The 26,140-nt window shown below is 51.4% G+C and overlaps 8 protein-coding genes and 1 non-coding gene across 9 annotated transcripts; 6 read left to right on the top strand and 3 right to left on the bottom strand.

Moving 5' to 3' along the window:
* The first annotated feature begins 560 nt into the window (after positions 1 to 560).
* On the top strand, positions 561 to 633 carry Aud_007593. The gene has a single exon. It is a non-coding gene; the product is annotated as a tRNA-Thr (tRNA).
* A 1,755-nt stretch (positions 634 to 2,388) lies between these two features.
* Positions 2,389 to 7,843, top strand: Aud_007592 (clathrin heavy chain; the record flags this gene model as incomplete). Its single annotated transcript, XM_043292482.1, has 6 exons — positions 2,389 to 2,427; positions 2,505 to 2,525; positions 2,656 to 2,682; positions 2,759 to 3,130; positions 3,202 to 7,425; positions 7,487 to 7,843. 6 exons carry the CDS (start codon positions 2,389 to 2,391, stop codon positions 7,841 to 7,843), a joined length of 5,040 nt encoding a protein of 1,679 aa, XP_043148417.1.
* Positions 7,844 to 10,646: 2,803 nt separating this feature from the next.
* On the top strand, positions 10,647 to 14,286 carry Aud_007591 (pyruvate carboxylase; the record flags this gene model as incomplete). Its single annotated transcript, XM_043292481.1, has 2 exons — positions 10,647 to 14,120; positions 14,179 to 14,286. The coding sequence occupies 2 exons, from the start codon at positions 10,647 to 10,649 to the stop codon at positions 14,284 to 14,286; spliced, it is 3,582 nt and encodes a 1,193-aa protein (XP_043148416.1).
* A 410-nt stretch (positions 14,287 to 14,696) lies between these two features.
* Positions 14,697 to 16,524, bottom strand: Aud_007590 (putative carboxylesterase; the record flags this gene model as incomplete). Its single annotated transcript, XM_043292480.1, has 4 exons — positions 14,697 to 15,697; positions 15,751 to 16,029; positions 16,104 to 16,127; positions 16,194 to 16,524. 4 exons carry the CDS (start codon positions 16,522 to 16,524, stop codon positions 14,697 to 14,699), a joined length of 1,635 nt encoding a protein of 544 aa, XP_043148415.1.
* A 1,344-nt stretch (positions 16,525 to 17,868) lies between these two features.
* Aud_007589 (uncharacterized protein) lies at positions 17,869 to 18,333 on the top strand (the record flags this gene model as incomplete). Its single annotated transcript, XM_043292479.1, has 2 exons — positions 17,869 to 18,009; positions 18,103 to 18,333. 2 exons carry the CDS (start codon positions 17,869 to 17,871, stop codon positions 18,331 to 18,333), a joined length of 372 nt encoding a protein of 123 aa, XP_043148414.1.
* Positions 18,334 to 19,172: 839 nt separating this feature from the next.
* Positions 19,173 to 20,013, bottom strand: Aud_007588 (60S ribosomal protein uL5; the record flags this gene model as incomplete). The annotated part of the gene is made up of 4 exons (XM_043292478.1): positions 19,173 to 19,299; positions 19,379 to 19,628; positions 19,777 to 19,924; positions 20,011 to 20,013. 4 exons carry the CDS (start codon positions 20,011 to 20,013, stop codon positions 19,173 to 19,175), a joined length of 528 nt encoding a protein of 175 aa, XP_043148413.1.
* A 354-nt stretch (positions 20,014 to 20,367) lies between these two features.
* Positions 20,368 to 21,366, top strand: Aud_007587 (small nuclear ribonucleoprotein-associated protein; the record flags this gene model as incomplete). Its single annotated transcript, XM_043292477.1, has 5 exons — positions 20,368 to 20,394; positions 20,558 to 20,629; positions 20,698 to 21,121; positions 21,183 to 21,227; positions 21,284 to 21,366. The coding sequence occupies 5 exons, from the start codon at positions 20,368 to 20,370 to the stop codon at positions 21,364 to 21,366; spliced, it is 651 nt and encodes a 216-aa protein (XP_043148412.1).
* A 482-nt stretch (positions 21,367 to 21,848) lies between these two features.
* Positions 21,849 to 22,664, top strand: Aud_007586 (pyruvate transporter MPC1; the record flags this gene model as incomplete). Its single annotated transcript, XM_043292476.1, has 4 exons — positions 21,849 to 21,921; positions 22,102 to 22,174; positions 22,330 to 22,488; positions 22,592 to 22,664. The coding sequence occupies 4 exons, from the start codon at positions 21,849 to 21,851 to the stop codon at positions 22,662 to 22,664; spliced, it is 378 nt and encodes a 125-aa protein (XP_043148411.1).
* A 648-nt stretch (positions 22,665 to 23,312) lies between these two features.
* Positions 23,313 to 25,610, bottom strand: Aud_007585 (putative amino acid transporter; the record flags this gene model as incomplete). The annotated part of the gene is made up of 2 exons (XM_043292475.1): positions 23,313 to 23,477; positions 23,541 to 25,610. The coding sequence occupies 2 exons, from the start codon at positions 25,608 to 25,610 to the stop codon at positions 23,313 to 23,315; spliced, it is 2,235 nt and encodes a 744-aa protein (XP_043148410.1).
* Between the last annotated feature and the right edge of the window lie 530 nt (positions 25,611 to 26,140).

Raw genomic sequence — 26,140 nt, 5'->3', positions numbered from 1 at the left:
CAGCTCCTGCTCTCTATCTAACTCATTAGGACGGTATGAGTAGGTCCTTCTTTCGAGGCTTGGCCGTGTTTTCTTGCTCATGCCGTTCCTGGAGGTAGTTAGATAGTAGACTTGTGGTTGCAGTTCCACATGCTTTCTTTTGCATCTTAGTAATATGCTGTTCTTGATTGGGCTTTATGTCTATACATAGCCGAAAGAACATGCAATACAGCTGTTAGCTGGGTATATTGTGAGTGGTGTGCGCTCTATGCATCAGGGCTGTTGTGTAAATATATTTGGGATCAGCCCTCGCCATGGGTACGAGAACCAAGATCCATTCGGATTATTCAGGGACAACCCCGAGGATGGGGTTAGCTCTGCACCAGCGAGAGTATCCATCGAGTTCAAAAGCTAATTCAGAGCCATCTCACATTCCCTGAAAGGTCGAAGGTCGGGTATGGGATCTGGTGGGAGTGAAGTACAAGACAGAAGTTGATGCATCACGATAAAGATGTAGTTAGGGCTCACTATAATCCTGAATACTATTTTTAGCAAAGGGGAAAATGTTATGATATCTACTAGCTCGCATAGCTCAGTTGGTAGAGCGCATGACTAGTAATCATGAGGTCAGCGGTTCAAATCCGCTTGTGAGCATTTTTTTGTCGCTACTTTTTTAAACATTTCTTCTCGACTATTTATTATTCGCATTGTTTCTCCTCCATCATGTCTATGCCCTACATCGGTATTCGATGAGCCAAGCATGCCAGAAGTATATAGTTTACTGATGTTTAAGGTTGCACCTTTGGAAAATGCCGACAAATGCAGGCACCTATGCATGTAAGAAGCTTGGACAGCCCGCCTGCAGCATCAATAAAGATCTATCACACAGGTCCTGCGCTGTCTGCACAGTGGCAGCCCCTGGTTTGTGCCGAGAACTACAACAATCTGTCCTTGGAACCACGTAAGTCCGATCCAGGGGCAAGACCACATTCACATTGCGGTCCGCTTGGTGGCAAATACTCCTCTCCGTTGTATATAGTCAGGAACACTACTCGTTCCCTGCTACGTGATTTCTCAAGGTTTAGTCAACAGGTAGCTCACACCAGTATTCCTTGCCGATAACACTGACAGCAGTGGTCGTTGCTTCCTCATGGCTCCGAGTTTGCATATACCTTCTGGTGTTGTGACGTCGACCCAGATGCTACGGAGTGTTGCAAGCCATCATTCGAGCTGGCGGAGAAATTGCATTGCTTTAAATCCGAATGAATAGAAGGAAAAGGCTAGAAATAGTAGATCAATGATAGCTCGTGGAGATCACCGGCCGGTCAATTGCCCGCGGCCGTTGATGATTATGGTTTTCGCGAGCCTCCTCGTTCTCGACTTGATATCAGGTATAATATTGGCTGTACTAGGGCATGCCCGGGAGGACGCTATATGCTTCTGGATGGTAGAAAGCGGCGGTGCGTCTTTTATCTTGCGAGCCAGATTCTCTGGACGTGTTTGGAAAAAGAGATTGCCATTGAGCCATCCTCGATTCAAGTACAAGCGTGCTGTTTGCTATACGCGAGTGTTGAGACTTCATACGGTCTAAATGGGACCGAGATGTGTGATTAGGGTGCTGCGAGTGGGCATTTCCACCCGCGAAGAAGAGTCGACTAGCCCTTTCAGTCTCGCACCCCAGGCGTCCATTTCAGGTTGGGACTGGAATACTGATCAGTTTGTCTCACCTGAGCCTGCATAGTGAAGTGCCGCTTCTCTAACCAGCTTTGATTCAGACCAGCTCAGACGGGCGTCTGACTGGCAGACATTAGTGAATCAAAACCGAAGCATAAACACTACCATAATCAAAGAGACCCTGGCACCTGTCACTTAAAATTGGCCTCAGGCCATCCACGTGCGTGTGAGCCTCATCGTCATCTATGGGAGCTCGATCAGGATCCTAAAATAGAAAAAGCAAACACAGACTCTCAATTGTATACTTCAATCAATGCCTACTAATATCTCAGACAGTTAGGCATTTCATTCAATTCACCTCATTAACTTCTCTCATTTGCGTCATCTTCATGTTCATTGTCCCGAAAACGCTTGACTGCAGCCGTTGTCACTTCTCAGGTACCGTTGGAGCTTACCCCTTTGCACGTGACGTCCCCATAAGCGACACCTCAGCAACGACAACAGCGTCGGCCTCCTGAGGTCACTTCCCGCTTTCCCCAGTTGCTAATCCACCTACGTATCCCTCTCCTGCTCATCTCACTTCCTCTAATTCCTCACCTTTACTTTCTTTTCTCCCTCTCCGTCTTTAGCTTCAATTCTCCGTTATCCCCTTCGCTTTTTCATCTTGAGCTTAGTTGATTTCTTTTGAGCGGCGTTTCGTTGGGCGGGTAAGGTCGTCTTGCGGCCTTGGTAAATATGGCTCCTCTTCCCATCAAGTTCACGGAGCTCATCAATGTATTTCCCCTCTCTCATGTGTTGATTCCATTCCGCTCGTCGATAGAGAGTGCTAATGTCTGGTCCATCTACTATAGCTGACAAATGCCGAAATTGCTGTATGTCCTATTTCCGATACTGCCTGATGGCGTCCGCCGCTGAACTAGGGTGTCGCACGCCGGCATGCCGGACGCGCCTCTCTTTACCTGTAAATGTGGTGAATATCTGCTTACGTCTTGTCTCTTCTAGCCACAATCGATTGGCTTCAACTCATGTGTAAGTACAGCTTGGAGGCGCATCTCCAAAACAGGGATCTGACCAGCTTGCTAACCGTCGTGTTATTGCTGGATAGACTTTAGAATCGGATCATTTCGTTTGCGTGAGGCAAAAACTCAATGAAGATGACAAGCCTCAAGTCATTATCGTCAACCTCAAAAACAACAATGAAGTCATCAAGCGGCCGATCAATGCGGACAGTGCCATTATGCACTGGACCAAGAACATCATCGCCCTCAGAGCTCAGGGTCGAACAATTCAGATCTTCGACCTCACTGCAAAGCAGAAGCTCAAGTCTGCGGTCATGAATGAAGATGTTGTTTACTGGAAGTGGTTCAGTGAAACGAGCCTAGGTCTGGTCACCGAGGCATCGGTCTACCACTGGGACGTTTTTGATCCAACCCAGAACCAGCCTCTCAAGATCTTTGACAGACTTCCTAACCTGAGCGTAAGTGTAGCGGAAATCAAAAAGTCTAACGCATTTCTCGACTGATAGTGACTGACAATCGCCGCTGCCAGGGTTGCCAAATTATCAACTACCGTGTTAATGACGACGAGAAGTGGATGGTCGTGGTCGGTATCAGCCAACAGCAGGGACGCGTTGTGGGTTCAATGCAACTGTATTCCAAAGATCGCGGGATTTCTCAATTTATTGAAGGACACGCGGCAGCTTTTGCTTCAATCAGAGTCGAAGGCTCTCCTTTGGAGCACAAGCTGTTCACCTTCGCTGTCCGTACTCCGACCGGCGCGAAACTCCAGATCGCCGAGATCGACCACCAGGAGCCGAACCCGCGCTTCCAGAAGAAGGCTGTGGAAGTGTACTTCCCGCAAGAAGCAGTCAATGATTTCCCGGTCGCTATGCAGGTCTCCAGAAAGTACGACATCGTTTACCTCGTTACCAAGTATGGCTTCATTCATCTTTACGACCTCGAGACCGGAACATGCATCTTCATGAACCGTATCTCCAGCGAAACAATCTTCACTACAGCCCCCGACTCAGAATCTGCCGGTCTGGTCGGTGTCAACCGGAAAGGCCAAGTCCTCTCGGTCAGCGTTGATGAGGGAACTATTATCCAGTACCTGATGGAGAACCCTGCCATGTCTGGACTCGCCGTGAAGCTCGCATCAAAGGCTGGCCTTCCTGGAGCGGATCACCTCTACCAGCAGCAGTTCGACAACTTGCTGGCGCAAGGAAATTATTCCGAAGCTGCCAAGATCGCTGCCAACTCTCCCCGAGGCTTCCTTCGTACACCAGAGACCATCAATCGTTTCAAGAATGCGCCTCAAACTGGCCAGCAGATGTCTGTAATCTTACAGTACTTCGGTATGCTCTTGGACAAGGGATCCCTCAACAAGTATGAGAGTGTTGAGCTTGTGCGCCCTGTCCTGCAACAGAACAGGAAGCACTTGCTGGAGAAATGGCTGCGTGAGAATAAGCTGGAAGCTTCCGAGGAACTCGGAGACATCGTCCGACCATACGACATGAACATGGCTTTGTCCATCTATCTGCAAGCCAATGTACCTCACAAGGTCATTGCCGGGTTTGCCGAGACTGGCCAATTTGACAAGATCCTCGCTTATTCGAAGCAAGTTGGATACCAGCCCGATTACACTCAACTCTTGCAGCACATTGTCCGCGTTAACCCAGAGAAGGGTGCCGAATTCGCGGCTCAGCTTGCCAACGAGGAAAGCGGCGCACTCATTGATCTTGACCGCGTCGTGGACGTCTTCCTGTCGCAGAACATGATTCAGCAGGCGACCTCGTTCTTGCTCGACGCCCTCAAGGACAACAAGCCCGAGCACGGCCACCTGCAGACGCGGTTGCTTGAGATGAACCTGGTCAACGCTCCCCAGGTTGCAGACGCAATCCTTGGTAACGAGATCTTCACCCACTACGACCGTCCTAGAATCTCCCAGCTCTGCGAGAATGCCGGCCTGATCCAACGTGCCTTGGAAAATACTGATGATCCTGCGGTAATCAAGCGGAACATTGTTCGTACCGACAAGTTGAACCCTGAATGGCTCATGAACTACTTTGGCCGTCTCTCCGTGGAGCAGACCATTGACTGCATGGACACCATGTTGGAAGTGAACATTCGCCAGAACTTGCAGGCTGTTGTTCAGCTTGCAACCAAGTTCTCGGATCTCCTTGGGCCCGGTCAACTTATCAGCCTTTTCGAGAAGTACCGCACCGCCGAAGGTCTCTACTACTATCTCGGAAGCATCGTCAACCTTAGCGAGGACCCTGAGGTTCATTTCAAGTATATCGAGGCTGCTACGGCCATGGGCCAGATCACCGAGGTCGAGCGCATCTGCCGCGAGAGCAACTATTACAACCCAGAGAAGGTCAAGAATTTCCTAAAAGAAGCCAAGTTGACCGAGCAGCTTCCCCTCATTATCGTATGCGATCGTTTCAACTTCATCCATGATTTGGTTCTCTACCTATACCAGAACCAGCAATACAAATCCATCGAGGTCTATGTGCAGCGTGTTAATCCTTCTCGCACTCCGGCCGTCGTTGGAGGCTTGTTGGATGTTGACTGTGATGAAGCTATCATCAAGAACCTACTGTCTACCGTCGAGCCCTCGGTTATTCCCATTGACGAGCTTGTCTCCGAGGTTGAAACACGAAACAGATTGAAGCTGCTCTTACCTTTCCTTGAGGCCACTCTGGCGACTGGTAATCAGCAACAGGCCGTGTACAACGCTCTTGCCAAGATTTACATTGACAGCAACAACAACCCCGAGAAGTTCCTCAAGGAGAACGACATGTATGACACGTTGACCGTCGGTAAATACTGCGAGAAGCGTGATCCGAACCTGGCCTACATTGCATACAGGAAGGGACAAAATGACCTGGAACTCATCAATATTACCAATGAGAATGCCATGTATCGGGCCCAAGCTCGGTACCTTGTCGAGCGTGCCGATCCTGAGATTTGGTCGTTCGTCTTGAGCGAGAATAACATGCACCGCCGTTCTCTTGTTGATCAGGTCATCGCAACGGCAGTTCCTGAATCGACTGAACCCGACAAGGTTTCCATTGCCGTCAAGTCCTTCCTTGAGGCCGACCTTCCTGGCGAGCTTATCGAGCTCCTGGAAAAGATCATCCTCGAGCCCTCGCCCTTCAGCGACAATGGTAGCTTGCAGAACCTTCTGATGTTGACGGCAGCTAAGGCTGATAAGGGGCGTCTGATGGATTACATTCATCAGCTCAATGAGTTCAGCGCTGACGAGATCGCTGAGATGTGTATCTCCGTCGGACTGTACGAGGAAGCGTTCGAGATCTATAAGAAGGTCAACAACTACATTGCTGCCGTCAATGTTCTTGTGGAGAACATTGTCAGCATTGACCGTGCTCAAGAATTTGCCGAGCGCGTTGAGTTGCCGGATGTGTGGAGCAAGGTTGCAAAGGCCCAGCTTGACGGTCTCCGCGTGTCTGACTCGATCGAATCGTACATCCGCGCTAATGATCCCTCGAATTACCTCGAGGTCATTGAGACTGCCACTCACGCCGGCAAAGACGAGGATCTTGTCAAATATCTCAAGATGGCTCGCAAGACACTGCGGGAGCCAGCAATTGACACCGCCCTTGCTTTCTGCTATGCTCGCCTTGACCAGCTGTCGGAGCTCGAGGACTTCCTCCGTACCACCAACGTGGCCGATGTCGAAACGTCCGGTGACAAAGCTTATGCTGAAGGCTACCATCAGGCGGCCAAGATCTTCTATACGAGCATCTCTAACTGGGCCAAACTGGCTACCACCCTGGTGCACTTGGAAGATTACCAGGCTGCAGTCGAGTGTGCACGCAAGGCCAACAGTGTCAAAGTTTGGAAGGAAGTCAACCAGGCCTGTGTGGACAAGAAGGAGTTCCGTCTCGCCCAGATTTGCGGTCTCAACCTCATTGTGCATGCCGAGGAGCTGCAGGATCTTGTGCGCCAATACGAGCGCAATGGCTACTTCGACGAGTTGATCAGTGTTCTCGAAGCTGGTCTGGGACTGGAGAGGGCGCATATGGGCATGTTCACTGAGCTTGGCATTGCTCTGTCCAAGTACCACCCTGACCGGGTCATGGAGCACCTCAAGCTCTTCTGGTCTCGCATCAATATCCCCAAGATGATCCGCGCCAGCGAGGAAGCGAATCTCTGGCCAGAGCTAGTGTTCTTGTATTGTCACTACGACGAGTGGGACAACGCCGCTTTGGCAATGATGGAGCGTGCCGCGGATGCCTGGGAACACCATTCGTTCAAGGATATCATTGTTAAGGTGGCCAACCTGGAGATCTACTATCGTGCTCTGAACTTCTATCTGCAGGAGCAGCCTCTGCTTCTTACAGATCTACTCCAGGTCCTGACCCCTCGGATCGACGTGAACCGTGTTGTCCGCATTTTCCAGAGCTCAGACAACATTCCTCTTATCAAGCCGTTCCTGTTGAACGTCCAGTCTCAGAACAAGAGGGCCGTCAATGATGCCATCAACGATCTCTTGATTGAGGAGGAGGATTACAAGACTCTACGCGACTCGGTGGACAACTATGACAACTTTGATGCGGTACAGCTGGCGCAGCGCCTCGAGAAGCATGACCTCATCTTCTTCCGGCAGATTGCGGCGAACATCTACCGTAACAACAAGCGCTGGGAGAAGTCGATTTCGCTTTCCAAGCAGGACAAGCTATACAAGGATGCCATTGAGACCGCGGCGATTTCTGGCAAGTCGGACGTGGTTGAGGAGCTTCTTCGCTACGTAAGTTTATCCCTCGTTCGTCTCTTTTCTCACATTGGAACAATTCGCTGACTGTGTCTAGTTTGTCGACATTGGCAGCCGAGAATGCTACGTGGGCATGCTGTATGCCTGCTACGATCTCATCCGCCCCGATGTCATCCTGGAGATGTCCTGGCGTCACGGTCTTCATGATTTCACCATGCCCTACATGATCAACTTCCTCTGCGAGCAGACACGTACGATCGAGATGCTTAAGAAGGACAATGAGGAACGCAAGGCGCGGGAAGCGTCGCATAAGAAGGAAGAAGACAACACACCGATCCTGGGGGGCTCACGGCTCATGCTGACGCAAGGACCGGCGACGCCTGCCCCTGTACCGATGGCCTACGGGCAGGCTAATGGCATCACGCCCCAAGCCACTGGCTTCCGCCCGTTCTAGATGACTTTTGTTCATTAATGTATGTTTAAATATGATCTCCGCTGTTGCCGAAGCGATCGAGGAGGGGAGTCAGTTAAAAAGACGGGCAGGGGAGCATGACACGCACTGGGAGAATGCCAGCTGGTGGGCTCGTGATACACATGGCTGGCAATTTCGTTCGCGATGTGATTTTTTTTACTCTTTATTCCTGATGGCATTGCATTTCTTTTTTTCTTATTTCTTCGTACCAATGTATTCGATAGGCTTTGAACATTTGTACTTTTTTTTTATCTGCCAGGTGAATAAACACTATAGTATCCTCCACGGCATGAACAGTATTGCGCCATTGCTGCCGGTCCATTGACTGCAGCACTCATTACTCTACATTCTATGAGCTGTTTCTGACAATGAATAATGGATGGGCTCTTGATCGGTTAGAAGGAAGCCTCAAGGAATGCAGGAACTGGCTGGTTGTTGGGGCAGGGAAATAGATTAGCCCGGACGATTCGGGGCAGCGAACATTTCCTGTGTGGAGGGCGACTCGTGGAGACGCCGACGAGGCCAACGTCAAGAACGACAGACCGGTTTGAACTGTAGAGATGCAGCGGGATGTCACGCGAGGGAGAATGGATTGCGTGGTTGAAGGTGCTGAACTCCGGCTGATGATTGACTGTGACACTCTACACAGATGGTATAGCGATCCGTGTGACAGCAAGGGACAAGATCATCGGTGCATTTCGGTGCCGGGTTGATGTAGGAGTCTAGGAGAGTACTCTGTACGAAGTACTTGGAATCTGCATCACTGAGGGCAGTGAGATAGAATTACCCGAGATGGAATTGAGAAGCTGGCATTGTACTGGGTGGTGATAGATAGATCAAGCAGTCCATAGTCCATAGTTACATAGCTACACGGTACTGGCCATAATGTAGATATCATCGTGTCCCCCAAAGGGATGGGGATGTGCAGAGGTCAGATGATCTCTCGGAGAGATCCAGCTTGTCCCCGTCTTGTCGGTATGCCAATTGCCAAATGAGATTTTCTGCCAAGGCTAGAATTTAACCCCATTTGTACACTGAGCTCTGTGCAGTAGCTATCTTGCTGACTTGAAAGACCCGTACCTCTCTACCTGCACCACTTTGGGACAGCTGATGGAATTGGATAACTCTTATTCTGGTCCGTTTATTGGTCGGGGCATTCCATTCCGAGAGCGTTGGCAACCAGAAGAACGAGTCAGATTGTAGACGATTTGAGTTTCTCGTGGCTGCGATGACCTCGGTTCTATCTAACCAGAACCGTTTAATTTTTGAAAAGATACTAAGACGGACGTGACGTGATTTCACGGAGTTTGTTGTCCGGCAATGCTGCCGATCAGACCCAGAGCGCGCGCCTAGCGCCGTTTACCTACGGAGATGACTAAAAGCATGTGGGATGGTGGGTAGGCTCATTCTGGAACCATGAGATCCCCATCCCAGAATAGGAACGATTAACTATTCTAGAAATGATGCTATTGGGAAAGTAGTTCCTCGCAATGCAGATGGATCGATTGGTTCTCTCCCGAGGGCCCGAGGTTGTAGGGATTGATGTACCTGAATGACCCGATTCTTTCTCGATGGTCGATATTTTAGAATATGACATGAAGCCTTGTGGATATACCTTAGCCTGGAGGTTATTATTGTGTCATTATCCGACCACTTGATGATCGTGTAGAGGGATCTGTTCTTCTGTGTGTTCTGCTTCAGCCAAAATCAATCCTCGAAGAAGTAGATAGATAGTCTGGATAACTAACGACAAAATCAATTAACTAACTAATATTTCATCCACCAATGGGTTCGGTCGAACGGATAATTCTGCTGGGTGAATGTCGATAGATAGTCCAATATCTGATTTTCAGTAGAGTAAAACGATTTGTACAGCGATTTGTACAAAAGGGAAAAAGCCTACGGACAATCCATGGACTCCCCCGCTGCCCGGTGTACCGGTGAGCTAAATCCAAGACTTCCAAGAAGCCGATCAGACTAGCATTTTGTGATATTATATTGCATATCTGGATATACTCCATAGTTCTGCATCGTCAGGATGCAAATACAGCAGATAGTTTTTTCATATGATTGTTAGATGTAGATGACCGGTATTACTATTAACTTGTGTACCTCTTGATGGTAATTAGTAGTAGTATATGGTTGGCCTCAGGCAGGTAGATCCTTCTTATCACCCTCCAAATCCCCGCTCCTCGTTATCAAACAACATCTTTCCATCACCTTCGCTTCTCGTCCTTCATCACCTTCCTCTGTCGCTGCTCTCGATCAATTGATCCCAATTCATCCCTGCATCAATTTTACCAGCTCCAGTTTTATCCCCGTTGACCATCACCTCGCCTATTCCACCCGTGGAGTCGTTCCAACCTTTCCCGCCCCTCCTGTTCTGGCCGCTCTTCTCCTCCGCTGCCGAAACCGGTCCTTTTTCTTGCTTCTTGTGTTGCCCCGCGGGAAGCTTCCTTTGATCTCTCCTCCTCTTCCACCAAGGTGACTCATTATTTTCCTACTTATTCCTTCCTTTTTCCTCCCTGGCTCGCCTCACTTGCGTCTCCGCTCTAAACTTCAAGTTCCCCAGCTTTCTAAGCTTCCTCTTCTTCTGCCGCACCTCTCACTTGTTGAACCTCTTCTTCCGCTACACCCCCTATCGTCTCCCTCTCCTCCCCCCTTTGGCTCGGTCTCCCATCTTCTACAACTACTGATTGCTGCTATCACCACCAGCAGCAGAGCCAACGAGTTGGCCAGTTGATTGAATCGCTTTCCCTCCTCATTAATCACACATTTGCCGAGAATGGCTGCTACCTTTCGCCAGCCTGAGGAGGCGGTCGATGACACCGAGTTCATCGATGATCATCGTGAGCACCACAGAGACTCGGTCCACCACCGGCTACGTGCCAACTCCGCCATCATGCAATTCCAAAAGATCCTCGTCGCCAACCGTGGTGAAATTCCCATCCGTATCTTCCGTACCGCCCACGAACTTTCCCTGCAGACGGTCGCCATCTACTCATATGAGGATCGTCTGTCCATGCACCGCCAGAAGGCCGACGAGGCATACGTGATCGGTCGTCGCGGTCAATATACCCCCGTCGCTGCCTACTTGGCCATCGATGAGATCGTCAAGATTGCTCAGGAGCATGGTGTGCACCTCATTCACCCCGGTTACGGCTTCTTGTCTGAGAACGCCGAGTTTGCTCGCAAGGTCGAGCAGGCCGGTATTGTCTTCGTGGGCCCCACTCCGGAGACCATCGACGCCCTCGGCGACAAGGTCTCTGCTCGTCAATTGGCGATCAAGTGCGGCGTTCCCGTGGTCCCCGGTACTCCCGGTCCCGTGGAGCGCTACGAGGAGGTCAAGGCCTTCACTGACACATATGGCTTCCCCATCATCATCAAGGCTGCCTTCGGCGGTGGCGGTCGTGGTATGCGTGTCGTCCGCGACCAGGCCGATCTGCGGGACGCCTTCGAGCGTGCTACCTCCGAGGCCCGGTCCGCCTTTGGTAACGGTACCGTCTTCGTCGAGCGTTTCCTGGACCGCCCGAAACACATCGAAGTCCAGCTTCTCGGTGACAACCACGGTAACGTCATCCACCTGTTCGAGCGTGACTGCTCCGTCCAGCGCCGGCACCAGAAGGTCGTTGAGATCGCACCCGCCAAGGATCTGCCCGCCGATGTGCGCGACCGCATCTTGGCCGATGCTGTGAAGCTGGCCAAGTCGGTCAACTACCGCAACGCTGGTACCGCCGAGTTCTTGGTTGACCAGCAGAACCGCTACTACTTCATCGAGATCAACCCTCGTATTCAGGTCGAGCACACCATCACCGAAGAAATCACCGGCATTGATATCGTCGCTGCTCAGATTCAAATCGCTGCCGGTGCTACTCTGGAGCAGCTGGGCCTGACCCAGGAACGCATCTCCACCCGTGGTTTCGCCATCCAGTGCCGTATCACCACCGAAGACCCGGCCAACGGCTTCAGGCCCGATACCGGGAAGATCGAAGTCTACCGTTCCGCTGGTGGGAACGGCGTTCGTCTGGACGGCGGTAATGGTTTCGCTGGTGCCATCATCACCCCTCACTACGACTCTATGCTGGTCAAGTGTACCTGCCGTGGTTCCACATACGAGATTGCCCGCCGCAAGGTCGTGCGTGCTCTGGTTGAATTCCGTATTCGCGGTGTCAAGACCAACATTCCTTTCCTCACCTCACTGCTGAGCCACCCCACCTTCATCGATGGCACGTGCTGGACCACCTTCATCGATGACACTCCCGAGCTGTTCGCTCTTGTCGGAAGCCAGAACCGTGCTCAGAAGCTTCTTGCCTACTTGGGTGATGTCGCCGTTAACGGCAGCAGCATCAAGGGTCAGATCGGCGAGCCCAAGCTCAAGAGCGAGATCATCAAGCCTACCCTGCTGGACGCCGCCGGTAAGCCGATCGACGTGAGCGTTCCCTGCACCCAGGGTTGGAAGCAGATCCTGGACCGTGAAGGTCCCGCTGCTTTTGCCAAGGCTGTCCGTGCCAACAAGGGCTGCTTGATCATGGACACCACCTGGCGTGATGCCCACCAGTCGCTGTTGGCTACTCGTGTTCGCACGATCGATCTGCTGAACATCGCCAAGGAGACGAGCCACGCGTATGCCAACGCTTACAGTTTGGAATGCTGGGGTGGTGCCACCTTCGATGTCGCCATGCGCTTCCTCTACGAGGACCCTTGGGACCGTCTGCGCAAGCTGCGCAAGGCCGTGCCCAACATTCCCTTCCAGATGCTGCTCCGCGGTGCCAACGGTGTCGCCTACTCATCTCTTCCCGACAACGCCATTTACCACTTCTGCAAGCAGGCCAAGAAGTGCGGTGTCGACATCTTCCGTGTGTTCGATGCTCTCAACGACGTTGACCAGCTCGAGGTCGGTATCAAGGCTGTGCAGGCCGCTGAGGGTGTCGTCGAAGCTACCATCTGCTACAGCGGAGACATGCTGAACCCCAAAAAGAAGTACAACCTCGAGTACTACCTGGCGTTGGTGGACAAGATTGTCTCGTTCAACCCCCACATCCTTGGTATCAAGGATATGGCTGGTGTGCTGAAGCCCCAGGCCGCGCGCCTGCTGATTGGCTCCATCCGTGAGCGCTACCCCGACCTCCCCATCCACGTCCACACCCACGACTCCGCCGGTACCGGTGTGGCCTCCATGGTTGCCTGTGCTCAGGCCGGTGCTGACGCCGTCGACGCCGCCACCGATAGCATGTCCGGTATGACATCTCAGCCCAGCGTTGGTGCTATCCTTGCGTCTCTCGAGGGCACCGAGCACGACCCCAAGCTCAATCGGGCTCACGTTCGTGCCATCGACTCCTACTGGCAACAGCTGCGCTTGTTGTACTCGCCGTTCGAGGCTGGTCTGACCGGCCCCGACCCTGAGGTCTACGAGCACGAAATTCCCGGTGGCCAGCTGACCAACCTCCTCTTCCAGGCCAGTCAGCTCGGTCTGGGTCAGCAGTGGGCCGAGACCAAGAAGGCCTATGAGGCGGCCAACGACCTGCTGGGCGACATTGTCAAGGTCACTCCCACCTCCAAGGTTGTCGGTGACCTGGCTCAGTTCATGGTCTCTAACAAGCTGACTCCCGAGGACGTTATCGCCCGTGCTGGCGAGCTGGACTTCCCCGGCTCTGTCCTTGAATTCCTCGAGGGTCTTATGGGCCAGCCCTTCGGCGGCTTCCCTGAGCCTCTGCGATCCAAGGCTCTGCGTGACCGCCGCAAGCTCGAAAAGCGCCCCGGTCTCTACCTGGAGCCTCTGGACCTGGCCAAGATCAAGAACCAGATTCGGGAGAAGTATGGCTCAGCCACCGAGTACGACGTGGCCAGTTACGCCATGTACCCCAAGGTGTTTGAGGACTACAAGAAGTTCGTGCAGAAGTATGGTGATTTGTCCATCCTGCCTACCCGCTACTTCTTGGCCAAGCCCGAGATCGGCGAGGAATTCCACGTCGAGCTGGAGCAGGGTAAGGTCCTGATTCTCAAGATGCTGGCCATCGGCCCCCTGTCCGAGCAGACCGGTCAGCGTGAAGTCTTCTACGAGGTCAATGGTGAGGTCCGTCAGGTCACCGTGGACGACAACAAGGCCTCTGTAGACAACACCGCCCGCCCCAAGGCCGACATTGGCGACAGCAGCCAAATCGGTGCTCCCATGAGTGGTGTCGTCGTGGAAATCCGTGTCCACGAGGGTTCGGAGGTCAAGAAGGGTGACCCCGTTGCCGTTCTGAGCGCCATGAAGATGGTGAGTCCGCATCTCTTGCGCAAATGCTACCATGTCAAACAAGCTAATGGAACTATAGGAAATGGTCATCTCTGCTCCTCACAGCGGAAAGGTCTCCGGCCTGCTCGTCAAGGAAGGTGATTCCGTCGACGGCCAGGACCTCATCTGTAAGATCGCCAAGGCGTAGAGCTCGAAAAAGGCCCAAAGTCGAAATTACGAATGAATGAGGATATATTGTCTTGTATACAGGCCGCGCACACGGCTTATTTATATGGAGATATGAAAATGGGAATGGCTTTTGATGTCTGCTTAGAGCGTTTATAGTATCTGGGTTGGGGTTTATTGTCGGTTGTTTCTATTTATCTGTCAAACAAATCTACTTCTGAGCACAATGAACGTGCTATTTCAAATTCTACACACTCGTCACATATGCATTGCCATCTGGAACGCATCTACTCGAAGTGAATCGGAATATGAAGCTGTGCCATACTAATAGTTTGGCAGGCCTGGGTGGTTCAATTCCAGACAAAGTCAAGTCACAGATAGAACAGTATACAGCACATGGATTATCATCCAACGATCCTTGTCGTCGTCTCGTCACAGTTTCGCAGAAGTAGAGCCCTCGCCGGGCTCCCCCACCTCTCGTAATGCCCTCCAGACCCGCATGGCCTCGTCCCACAGGCCGTCCTTGCAGATCTGGACCGACCCATCGGGCCTGAGAGTCCTCACCTGCCGGTAATCCCCCGTTCCCCAGCCGATATCCGCATCCGCGTCGCCCCGGACAAACCTGGTGAGCGGGTCGATGAACGCCTCCCGCACCATGGGCTTCTCCCCCGCTTGCAGCGCCTCCCCGTTGCCCCAGAACCAGAGGTATTGGTCTGTGGCGTGCGTGACGCCCCACGAAGGCGGGATCGTCCGGTCCGCGCACTTCAGACGCTTCTCGATGCGGTAGCGGTAGAGTAGATGGCCCGCGTTGCCGGCGGCGAGGGCGTGGACGAGCCCGCGCTGTGTCTTGTGGACCTGCATGTCGGCGTAGATCAGGCCGAAGGCGTCGGTGTGCCAGTTTTCGCAGCCGGGGGGAAGTTGGCCGTGTGGACAGTAGATTTTGATTACGGCGTCGGCGATGTGACGGGGGTAGTCGGCCAGGAGACGGCGGTGCAAGGATTGCAGGGTGTTGCTTTGTGGAGGGTGCCAGGTTGCGTAGAGGGATCGTTCGTCGCGGCATTCGCCGAGCATGATTCGGATGCTTCGGGCTGCTAGCTTGCGGGCGAAGGTGCCGTTGTCCAAGGACTTGAAGAGAGCTGGGTCTATGAAGGTGCCGTCGCTTGTTGGGCGGAACTGGTGCAGCTCGATGCTGGTTGCTGCATCGAGCAGGGTCTTGGCTGGGATAGAGCGGAGACGGGACAGTTTTTCTTTCCAGGACAGGGACGTGGGGATCTTGAGGGCGGAGAGGAGCTGGTTGAATTGGAGCTGCGCTGCTGCTCCGTTTTTGGGCTGGACGGCGGGCGAGTTGGACCAGATGCAAGCTTGTTTTACACAAGATTGTTCTGGAGGGAGTTGTAGGTCGTAGGCCAGCTGATAGAATACCGAGTAGGCTCCTGGTGCACGGGAAATGAGGGTAGATACTCGAAAAGATTGGGCCGAGACTCACCGGCCGAATAACCAGATATGGTGACCTGCAAGAGGTTTCCCCCAAAGAGAGCGATGTTGTCTCTAGTCCACTCTAACGCTAGACGCTGATCCCAGAAGCCATGATTTCCCACAGACTCTCCTGCAGAGGCAGCGTCTTGTTCAATCTCGGAAGAGGAAAGGAAACCAAGGACTCCAAGACGATATGCGGGCATGACTATGATGGCATTGAAGTCCGTCTCACCCAGAAAAGCTGCTGCCGAGAAGGTGTTTGGAGTACCAAACTGGAGAAAGCCGCCGTCTAAAACGCAGCAAGGGTTATACAATATCCATCAAGGGTATGATCTGTCTCTTGTGACAGCGTAGAAGGCTTACGAATAAAGAAAAAAACCGGCCATCCTGTCCACTGTTAGCCAACCAGTCAGGACGGTGTTAAAGAAGGTACAGGGGTCTTAGCTGACAGACCTTCCGTGGGAGGTTCTGCTACAGGAACCCACACATTACACTGGAAGCAATCCTCGGTCCAGTCATCTTCGAAAGAAAGGTTCATGAACGAAGGTTGCGGACAGACGCCTGAAAGCCTGACACACTGACCGGGCTGATCCCGGGAGCCATAGGCGTAATCAGATGGTAGTCTCTGGGCTCTACGCCATCGCTGAGAGGGAGCTAAGCCATAGCGAATGCCACCAAAGAAGCGACAAAGGGGAGTGTTCGTAGCTTTCGATGTAATGGTGACGCCTTGGACATAGCCTCGGCGGGCGAGAGACTTCACATACGGATATCGAATGGTTTCCATGTCGACCTATGATTCTCAATCCGGTTTCCGTTACGCTCTGGGTACATTTTTCCGGTCTCAATGGATCATAAATGATAGAATATTGGGCTACCATCATATATAGCGAGGCCTATGAGCGGGGGATTTCCCCAGCCTGGCGATGATAAGCCATCTGATAGCCAAGCAGCTGAGCTAGGCGAAAGATACATCCTAGCAAACGAATCTCGAAGCGATATAAGTCGATATCGATGCGCGTTCGTCGGCAGAAGCGACGGGAGAGCCAACTAGACTCTCTACGCAGCCGACAGCTTGACTGGTCTTTGCAGGGAAAGTAAATAACATTCCGCGTCGGCGCCAGAACTAGGGGCCGATTGCAGCCTGAGGCATCAAAAATGGGTATGCTCCTGATCCAATCGGAGATAAAGACTTCGACGAATGCTTATCGCGATCAGAAACAGTATCAACTATCAACTGTATCAATCGAGGTCTGTTGGCATGGGAACACGATGGAAACTTCATCTGATGGACGTCTATTCCATCCGCAGTTAAGTCTGTTCTCTGCAATATGATTCCATGGATGCATCGATCGAGATTCCCCCGCATCAAGAGAATCTTGACGTCAGCCATCACGAGATCACCTCGAAAACCGCAGATATTCTGCTGTTTTCTTTCATCGAGACTCACTTTGTTGAACTGAACATCCCGGAGTCTGATTGGGCATGGATGATCATCCGTCAGCGGTGATTCGCCTAGGGCATGTCCATCAGTGCTGCCATCAGCAGACCTGGACGCGTCTGCGAAGACGATGAATCATCGTACCAATTTTGGTTGATACCAATTGCCGGAAGGATGACCAGCTGCGAGCAACCATTGGATCAGTCCGTTTTCTTATTGGCCCCAATTAAGCTCCAGGAAAGGTTGACAATCACGATACATCATCCCATCGGAGTTTGTCTCACTGCTTTACGGCAGCTGGGATAGGTAACTTACCCCTCTCGTCTGGAGACGCCTCCCTTGGCTGGGTAGGAAGAGTCAGGTATATATACACCAATCAGTCATGGAATTTCACAAGATGAGCAGCCAAACTTTCATAACAGTTGGTAAGTCAGTGATATTCATCTAGCATCTCCATTTGTCATCCTTGTAATCGCCGGAAGGTTGTGAGACCTCTTGATTATTCATTGGGTTTACATTCGACATCCTGAAGCGTCTATTAACTACTATTTCTTTGATCACCTCGCTCTGAACGTCATCCAAGAATAACTCTGATTCGATTGATACTGGAGCGTTGCCTAATTTATCACACTCACTAGGAACCACTATCTTGTCTACAACCTCTCGCAACTCTCAGTCAATTCATCCAAAATGAGCGACAGGCCCGAACCCCCAAAACGGCACTGGCATGGAACTGTAGGTGACCGCTACGAACAGCCCAATGTCTGGGTTATAGGCGGCGCTATCCAAACCCCTGACAGAAGACCCTCTACCGACATGGACGACAGACATGTACGTCTGATAAGTTTTTTAGAAACTACCGTTCAAAGAATTCCTCTCGTCATCAACTTGCTTTGTGTCTTTCGGTGCTAACCATTGAAATAGGGCTCAACGTCATCCGACTCATCCAACACTTCTGCCCATGGAGCAAGTCCTCCACGCTCTGGGAGCGGGGAGCGGAGACGGTCAAGCGCAGGTCTCTTTGAAAGCTTGAATAGCACGAAGCGGAATGCCACCGATCCTAGCGTGGCTGCTCGTCGGCAGAGTTGGTTGGAGCAGTCTGAGCAGGGTGGCTTCCTCTCGAAGCTCTGGAATACATACACCAAGGGCCGCTGATTGAGCTGATATGGTTGTGAAGGAAGGGAAATTGAATTGTCTTGTACATGTCAATGCAATGCATGAGCCGTGTCAATATCACCATCAGAATGAATATTCAGTGTTCATGATACTTTTCCTACAGCATCATTGCGCTGTTGATTCTGAGGAAAGGACGAGTCAATATCGTAGGTTCCTGAATAGCTGTGCCTATTGCCGTATGTCCTATACCATAGCCTATACCCTAATTAAGCCTGCGCCAGGTAACCGCTGTGTGTGATGAGGATGTTGTTTCTATACCCAGCCAACATAGATTTGGCGTACAGTGAGGTGACGTTGATGAGTTGGCGCGAAATACTACGGCCCGTACGAGAGTCTACACAGTGCAAGAACACGCTACGATGGACAGCCTACGTCAGTGCTAGAAGGGTGTCCGTTCTGATACCAGACCGGCATCAGAAAAGGGTTGGGTGACCCAAGTCCTACGACTTCAACCCTGGACTGCCCACATAATGACACAACCGAAAGTGTTTCTTGACGGAAAGCACTCGGATGAAAGCCATCGACCCCACGGCCAGGAACATCCCACGAGCAGCCCATGGACTCATGGGAGCATCATGCAAAACTTTTCAACAATGGTTATGCGGAAATCATCACCCTTTGTGAAGCCTTCATTGTGAAAAGTGGATGCGTTTTTGAATTGTGGATTGATATTCCTAGCACGCCTATCCATATGCCGTGGTAGAAAGAAGCATTTCAGAGCAGAGCGGCAATGTAGAGAAACGCCCGCCTTTTTTATCGATTCATCATAAAGAACACAACCCCAAAGCGGCCCCTCCGCAGACCCCTGGACGGAATATTTACCGGACAATGCCGTCGAAGCGGTTCTTGAACCACTTGATGGTCTCAGTCTGGTTGATCTTGTGGTTGGTACCGATGCGAGACTTGCAGCGGCGGCGCTTGGCAACACGCTCACCAGGGCGAGTCCTAAAAAAGACACAATTGTCAGCCATGGACTTGACTGGCAGTCCAGTGGAAGCCAAAAATAGAACCGAGGGCCACTCACATGCAGCAGTAGAAGTCCATACCGTAGATACCGATACCAGGGTCGTACTTGATACCGAGATCGATGTGCTCGCTGATACCGAAGCCGAAGTTGCCGGTCTCGGAGAAGTTCTTCTTTCTCAGCTCGTATTCCTTGACCTTGAGGCCACGCTCGAGGATCTCCTCGGCCTTGGGGCCACGGACGGTAACGTGGACGGCAATCTTTTCGTTACGACGGATACCGAAGGTACGGACAGTGTAGCGGGCCTTGCCTATAGTTTGGAAAAGAAGAGTTGTCCCGTCAGCCATACTGTTCCCGTAACGCTTGATTTTCTTCTTGCTCTTTCATCTTCCTCCGCTTCGTCGTCCCAACCTCATCGAGAAAAAAAAGGATTCAAAATCGGATTCGGGCGTCCTTACTGTAGACAGGAGTCTGACCGCTCAGCTGCTCGAGCACCTTAGCAGCACGGGTAAGTCTGTCACCAGACTCGCCGACACTGATGTTGAGCACGAGCTTCTGGATGCGCAGCTCGCGCATGGGGTTTGCGCTCTTGTCCTTTCCGTCCGACTGCATAGCGATAAATTGTTAGAAAAAAAAATATGTCCTTCTTCCTCGACTGTAGTGGGCTTTTGCAGAGAAAACTGGCAACATACCATGGCGACTGCTTTTGGCGTTAAATTGGTCGACTCGTTGAGTGGAAGAATCGAAGGTTCGAAAAGTGTGCAAAAGTGTATGTGTGGGTTGGTGTGGGAAGCGAGAGCCCTTAGCGCCTTGGCATGGTCGTTTGGCGCTAAGCGCAGAGCCGCGTCTCGATCACGAGTCCGACTCCCGTGCCAGCGGAATGATAGCGTTGGTGAGCCTGCTTTAGCTGGATTCTCCATTACCTATCTATCTACGGGCGCATAAGCTCAAAAAAGTGAATGATCAAGTAGAAGAGTCCGTCTTCTACTGTCTCACTACATTCTTTGGTTTTATTCCCAAGTCGCATTCGTGCGCATTGCCCAGCCAACATGGCCGCCAACAAGCAGGGCAAGATGGTAAGTTTTCGTCATGCTGTTCCCTTGGCCGTTTCTCTTGTCGAAGATGATGTTTCTGCCGTCTTTCATAGCTGACACTGCGTTCGCTTGCAGCAAAACCTCGTAAGTCTCTGATTCGATGACTCTAGAGCTCGCCATCCCGCCAAGTCTAACATTCGTGCAGATCAACTATCGGATGAGGATTACCCTGACCGACGGCCGACAGATGACGGGACAAATGCTCGCATTCGATAAGGTGAAATCTACCAGGCGCTTTTTTGACCCATATACATGTAGCTAACGAAAACTCTGTTTGACGTACAGCACATGAACCTCGTACTCGCAGACACAGAAGAATTCCGCCGCGTCAAGCGGAAGTCCAAGCCAGCTGCTGGACCGTCGAATGCTCCCCTGGTCGAAGCGGAAGAGAAGCGGACACTCGGTCTCACAATCGTGCGCGGTACTCACGTCGTTTCCTGCTCCGTTGATGGCCCACCTCCCGCCGAACCGTCCGCGCGACTTGGAACTGGTGCGCCCGGCGCTGCAGCTGCAGCTGCCACTCTTGCTGCTGGCCCAGGAATAAGCAAGCCCGCTGGACGAGGTCTTCCTGTCGGCCTTGGAGGCCCTGTTGCTGGCGTTGGAGGACCACCACCGCCCCCTGGCGGCTTCGGTGGTTTCCCACCGGGTGGTTTTCCTGGAGCACCTCCTCCGGGATTTGCTGGCCGTGGAGGACCCCCTGGAGGACCTCGTAAGTTCCTTCCTTTTAAAGAGCTTTCCCTCCAAGTACGAAACTAATTATCTGTGCCCAGCTGGCTTCGGTCCCCCACCTGGATTTGCTCCTCAAGGTGGCCCTCGTAAGTTTCCAATGTTCTGAATATGGTTAACTCTTTGCTAACTGGGTTTGATGTAGCCGGTGCCTTCCAGCCTCCACCAGGCTTTCAACCTCCTGGTCAGGGCCGGGGTTTCCCTCCTCCAGGCTTTGGTGGTAGATGATTAATTGATTTCCGGAACGGCACGATGGCATACAATATCCCGGCGGTCAATTGAGCACCCCAAGATTTTGAGGCTAGGAAAAGGAAAAAGGACTCGCCATAATTTCAAGTCTATTTGACAAATAGATACAGCACACATATCTCTATCAGGCAAACGGCGTTGCGGCGTGTGCGGATGCTAGAAATGTCCCGACGAAGAGAATCAACTCCAGGGAGTTGGTCTAGGATCGATAAGCAGTAATGCTAAATATGTCTAAAGTACCGATACACTAGTCTATTCATAATATGTCTTCTGGAAAGTTTTAAAGCTCCTCATATCGCTTGAAGCTCGTAGTCATATCAAGTAAGGACTCACGTGACATACCCGGTTAACTCCGCGCTGTGATTCCGTGGTCGGGGAACAGTAACAAAACGTGCCTGGCTATTGAGTCTGGATACTTGTCTTTGGACCCTTACCCTTGCTTCATCGAATAATTGTTCAACATGGCCGCTGCAATCAAGGCGATCAATGCTAAGATCCGTTCCAACAAGGTTCTGGATTATGTCTGCTCAACACGTACGTACAATTCCTCACCTTGTCGCTCTCGCCCGAGATCGGCCTGCCTTGGATGGCGGCGATGATACTCATGAAAGCGCAATCAGGTTTCTGATGGCTTTTCATAACTGATCTCGGGATGCTGTTTGTTCGGACCGGATAATGTGCATGAGAAACGCTGACAAGGTTTTGCCAATGCAGACTTCTGGGGCCCTGCCTCGAACTTTGGTATCCCCATTGCAGCTGTGATGGACACTCAAAAGGACCCTGAAATGTACGTCGTATTCGCACCCAGTTCAGAGCTTCGCGATATGATTCAACGACTTCCCTATCTCGAAATGGACGGCTCTTATGCCGCCCTGAACGTCCCATCAACTTTGCACCTCCTGCGCGAATACGAGTCGACTCGCTCAACTAACACTTGAACAGTATCTCCGGACAGATGACTGCTGCGCTCACAGTCTACTCCGCAACCTTCATGCGTTACGCCCTCGCTGTCTCTCCCAAGAACTATCTCCTCTTCGCCTGCCATTTCATCAACTGCTCCGCTCAGATGACTCAAGGATACCGGTACCTGAACTACTGGAAGTATGTCCTCTACCCGCCTTCCTCAACCCTGCTCCCCCCAGTGCCTTCATATTTTCTCCACACAATTACCGAAAGTGTAACTGACAGCCCTTCTCAACTGTAGCTGGGGAGGCCGGGAAGCCAAGCTCGCAGAGGCCGCCAAGCACGGCAAGGAAGCCACCGAAGCCGGCGCATAGACGACGTGATTCTCCCGTTTTAAGTCGCGTGTTTCTGGTTGCTCCCGGGTGGATGCCGTCCCTATATAATCTCCCTCTTTCTCAGCAGTACTTAGATTTACTCCAGACGAATGCAAAAATGGATTTCGAGTGTCGACTCGTTCGAGGATTACCCGACGGCTTCTATCCAGCAGGGAATGGCTTTTTCGGCTCTGATCAACTGTGCTACGTGGATGAGACGACCAGGTACTCCTGGAGGCTGTACATAGTCTTTCTTGCAGAAATGAATGCTTTGCACTGCCACTACTTCGCTGTTCTTGATAGTCTCGGGAGTGTGACTCTGAGAGCTTGATCCCGGGAGATTTATATAGCAGTGCTCGTTGAATCTGAGTCTGAGTACATCAATTCGTCTAATATCTCACTTGTTACTAGCAACCTATACGCAATGCTGCTAGACTCTAGTGACGTAATGATCTAACTATTGACACACATGGCAGAAGTGCATATGCAGGCTTGCTCGAACATGACCAAGGAGTATAATGACAGAAGAATGATATGAATCGCTTGCTCTCTAATCGGTGCCAAACAACATTGGATCGTCGTCTCATATCTAAATAGCTCGTGTCTACCAAAAGACAGTTGTAATAGAAATCTGTATCAATATGCGAATCATGAATCGCAGTATCCTGGAGGCTTGGTGTTGTCAGAGTTCACCCAGTTGTGGAGTGTCAATGAAGTAGTATATATGCAGGAAATGACTCCAAAGCAGGAAAGAGCAATATCGGCAATCTGCTGGCGCCTGGACTGCGCACACGCTTTGAGATGAAGGAGTGGCTGTTGGAGCAAGTGTCAGTAACTTTAGAAGAACTTCAGAAGTTCCAGTTGCTGGAGACGTACCGGGTATACGTAAATCAAAGGAACACAGGCGAAGCTGCCGACGAGTGAGACAAATTTGTCAAGGTCATCCGCTCCGCCCCAGGCAACAAACGCGCAAATCATGACCAGAAAAAAGCGGAAGCAGTTTTTCTTCCACTTGATCCCGGGGTTATACTTGCCACTGCGAGTGAAAAGTTCGTTTTCCATGATTCGAATGGCTGGGAAGAGTTGCAGGGGCGTGCTCAGCAGGATTGCCAGAGAATAGAGAAATTGGACCGCATTCACGAATTTATCATCCTGAGGAAGATTGAGAATGACCACGGTTTGCGTCGCGGAGCCATAGGCTGCATAGCTGAGCGCACCAGCAGAGAGGAAGACAACTGTAATGAGGACCATGACACCGGCAAGGACGCCAGGGAACCGACGGGGTTCCTTCATTGACTCCTGTATTGGGATAATCAAACCAATCCCTTCGTACGTGAAAATGGCAGTGCCAATGAAAAGAGTCCACGTGGATGGGTTGAATGCTTTGACATCCGATATGCCACCTTGCGAAACGATAGTGGCAACGTCGTAGTAATAGAGATAGATGAGTCCCAGTAGAATAAACACATCTGCCACAAGTGCGGTGATACCCAACTTGCCAATGTCACGAATTAGCGAAAGAGGCAGAAAAATGACCAATTGCATCAGCACCATGAACTTGATGTCGATGAACGACTTGCATTTGCTGACAGCCAGAACGAAAGCCTGGAGGTTCTCAGCAGTGAAGACAATGTATGCGGAGACAAATCCCAGTTGACTGAGAACAATAGATCCTAAGATGATCCGGCGCATATGTTTTCCAAAGAGAGCACCACCAATGTCACCGAAGGAGCCTTCGACCTTCAAGCGGGTGTTGACCAGAAGAATGAAGCAGTAGAAGCTGAGTATGGATACAGCAAGCAAAACCACACTGCTGAATAACATTCCACCATTCAGGAAAGCCCTTGGCAAGAACAGAACACCCGTGCCAACAAATGATTTGAGTAGAAGGAGAGCTGCTCCTGTCGTTGTGTTGGTTCCCGTTCCACCGCGCGGTTTTGGTTTACGCTTCCTTCGGCCAGGAGTTTCTGGTCGGAGCAAAGCGGACTCCTCCCCTGGTTCTCTGTCTTCTGCTTCGTCCCATGGTTCTGAGGAGAAATACTCATCAGGCCCCAGAACCTCATCGTCCTCTTCTAGCTCTTCTCCCGCGAAGTGACCGTACAGGGTGAGAAATTCCAGAAAGCTGCTGGTATGGAGCTGATGATGAGTCGCTGGCGCCCTTGCGCGGCCGTCGGTACTTCCAGGATGAGGGCTGCCGGCAGTCCTTCGTATGAAGTCTCTTCTGAAACCTCCTGGGACCCGTATGGTATTGATGTCCATGGTTTCCTCCTCCGGTGTAGGTCTGCTGAGACTGAAACTCTTACTTCGCAGAGGTTTTCTTACCGAATTCCCGGCTTCGGCATCCTCAGCCCACCTATAGACCTGTCTTGTAATATCTCCTCCCTGCAATTGCAAGCTAGAGAATTCATCATCGGCATTGCTTGCGATGTCCTTAAAGCTATTGGATTCGATCGCGTTCTGCGGTTGCACGAGGTGTCTCTTCACAACCTCAGGATCCTCATATGGCGCATTTGAATATATAGAGCCTTCCCTTCCTATTTTATTGTCAAATGAGCCATAGTTTGACCTCACCGGCTGATTCAGTAAGGCAGGGGAGTCGGCTCGTCTTGGTGGAGTTCCAAATCTCGGGGGTGAGCGACCAAGATTCTCCTGAAGCGCAGATGCAATCATGGACTGTCCTGGGCCTGGTAGCGAGGCTGGATTATCCACCCGGCCGAGGTCCTGTCCGTTACCTGTCGTAGACTGGTTTGGTATAGGCACTTGTCTGGATGAATATGAGGTTGAAAGGGAAGGAACTGGCGAAGCTAGTCGTGCAATAGAGGCATGTCTCGACCCGACGTCTGCTGACGGAGATTCCGAATGCTTAGCCGGAGTTGACATAGGAGTCGAGCGATCCGGTTGATATGATGGGCCCTCCCCATTGTCGGTTCTCCCCGATGACGCCATTTCGCAACGGACTAGACAAGCAGTAGACGACAGAATAAGAAGCAGAGAGATACAATGGACCCTGCACAACTCAATACAAAGCTTCGCCCAACTCGATGAGAGTTCACAAGCACCGAGGCAGCGCAGCAGCGGCAACGCGACTTGGGCGTAAAATAAGAGTGTATTCTGCAGTGGTTGTATTTTCCACCGAAGCGATGCCTTGCTTGTATAAAATATCCTTATCTTTATATCAGTGAAGATTGGTAGTGTCCATTCGTTCTCCTCATGTATAGATGAGTATAACAACAGCTAACGGAAGGTGATGAAGGATGCATGGAACTGTGCCTGGTGACTAACGAGGAATTTGCACTGTTTGTCTCTGTATCTGCGTGAGGTCATTACCGAAACTTCCAAGCATTGCGGTTTGCAGCGCAAGTCAATTGCTTCATTCTGAGCTCGATTTTGCCGGATTTTCGAATCTTTGAAAACACAAATGCTTTTAATCAAGTATAATGCTTAATATGTTGCAGTTCCATCTTCGCTAAAGGCTT

Source organism: Aspergillus udagawae (genome assembly GCF_001078395.1).
Source record: "Aspergillus udagawae IFM 46973 DNA, scaffold_5, whole genome shotgun sequence".
NCBI classification, from domain to species: Eukaryota; Fungi; Ascomycota; class Eurotiomycetes; order Eurotiales; family Aspergillaceae; genus Aspergillus; species Aspergillus udagawae.
This window is presented reverse-complemented; position numbering and strand designations above follow the sequence as displayed.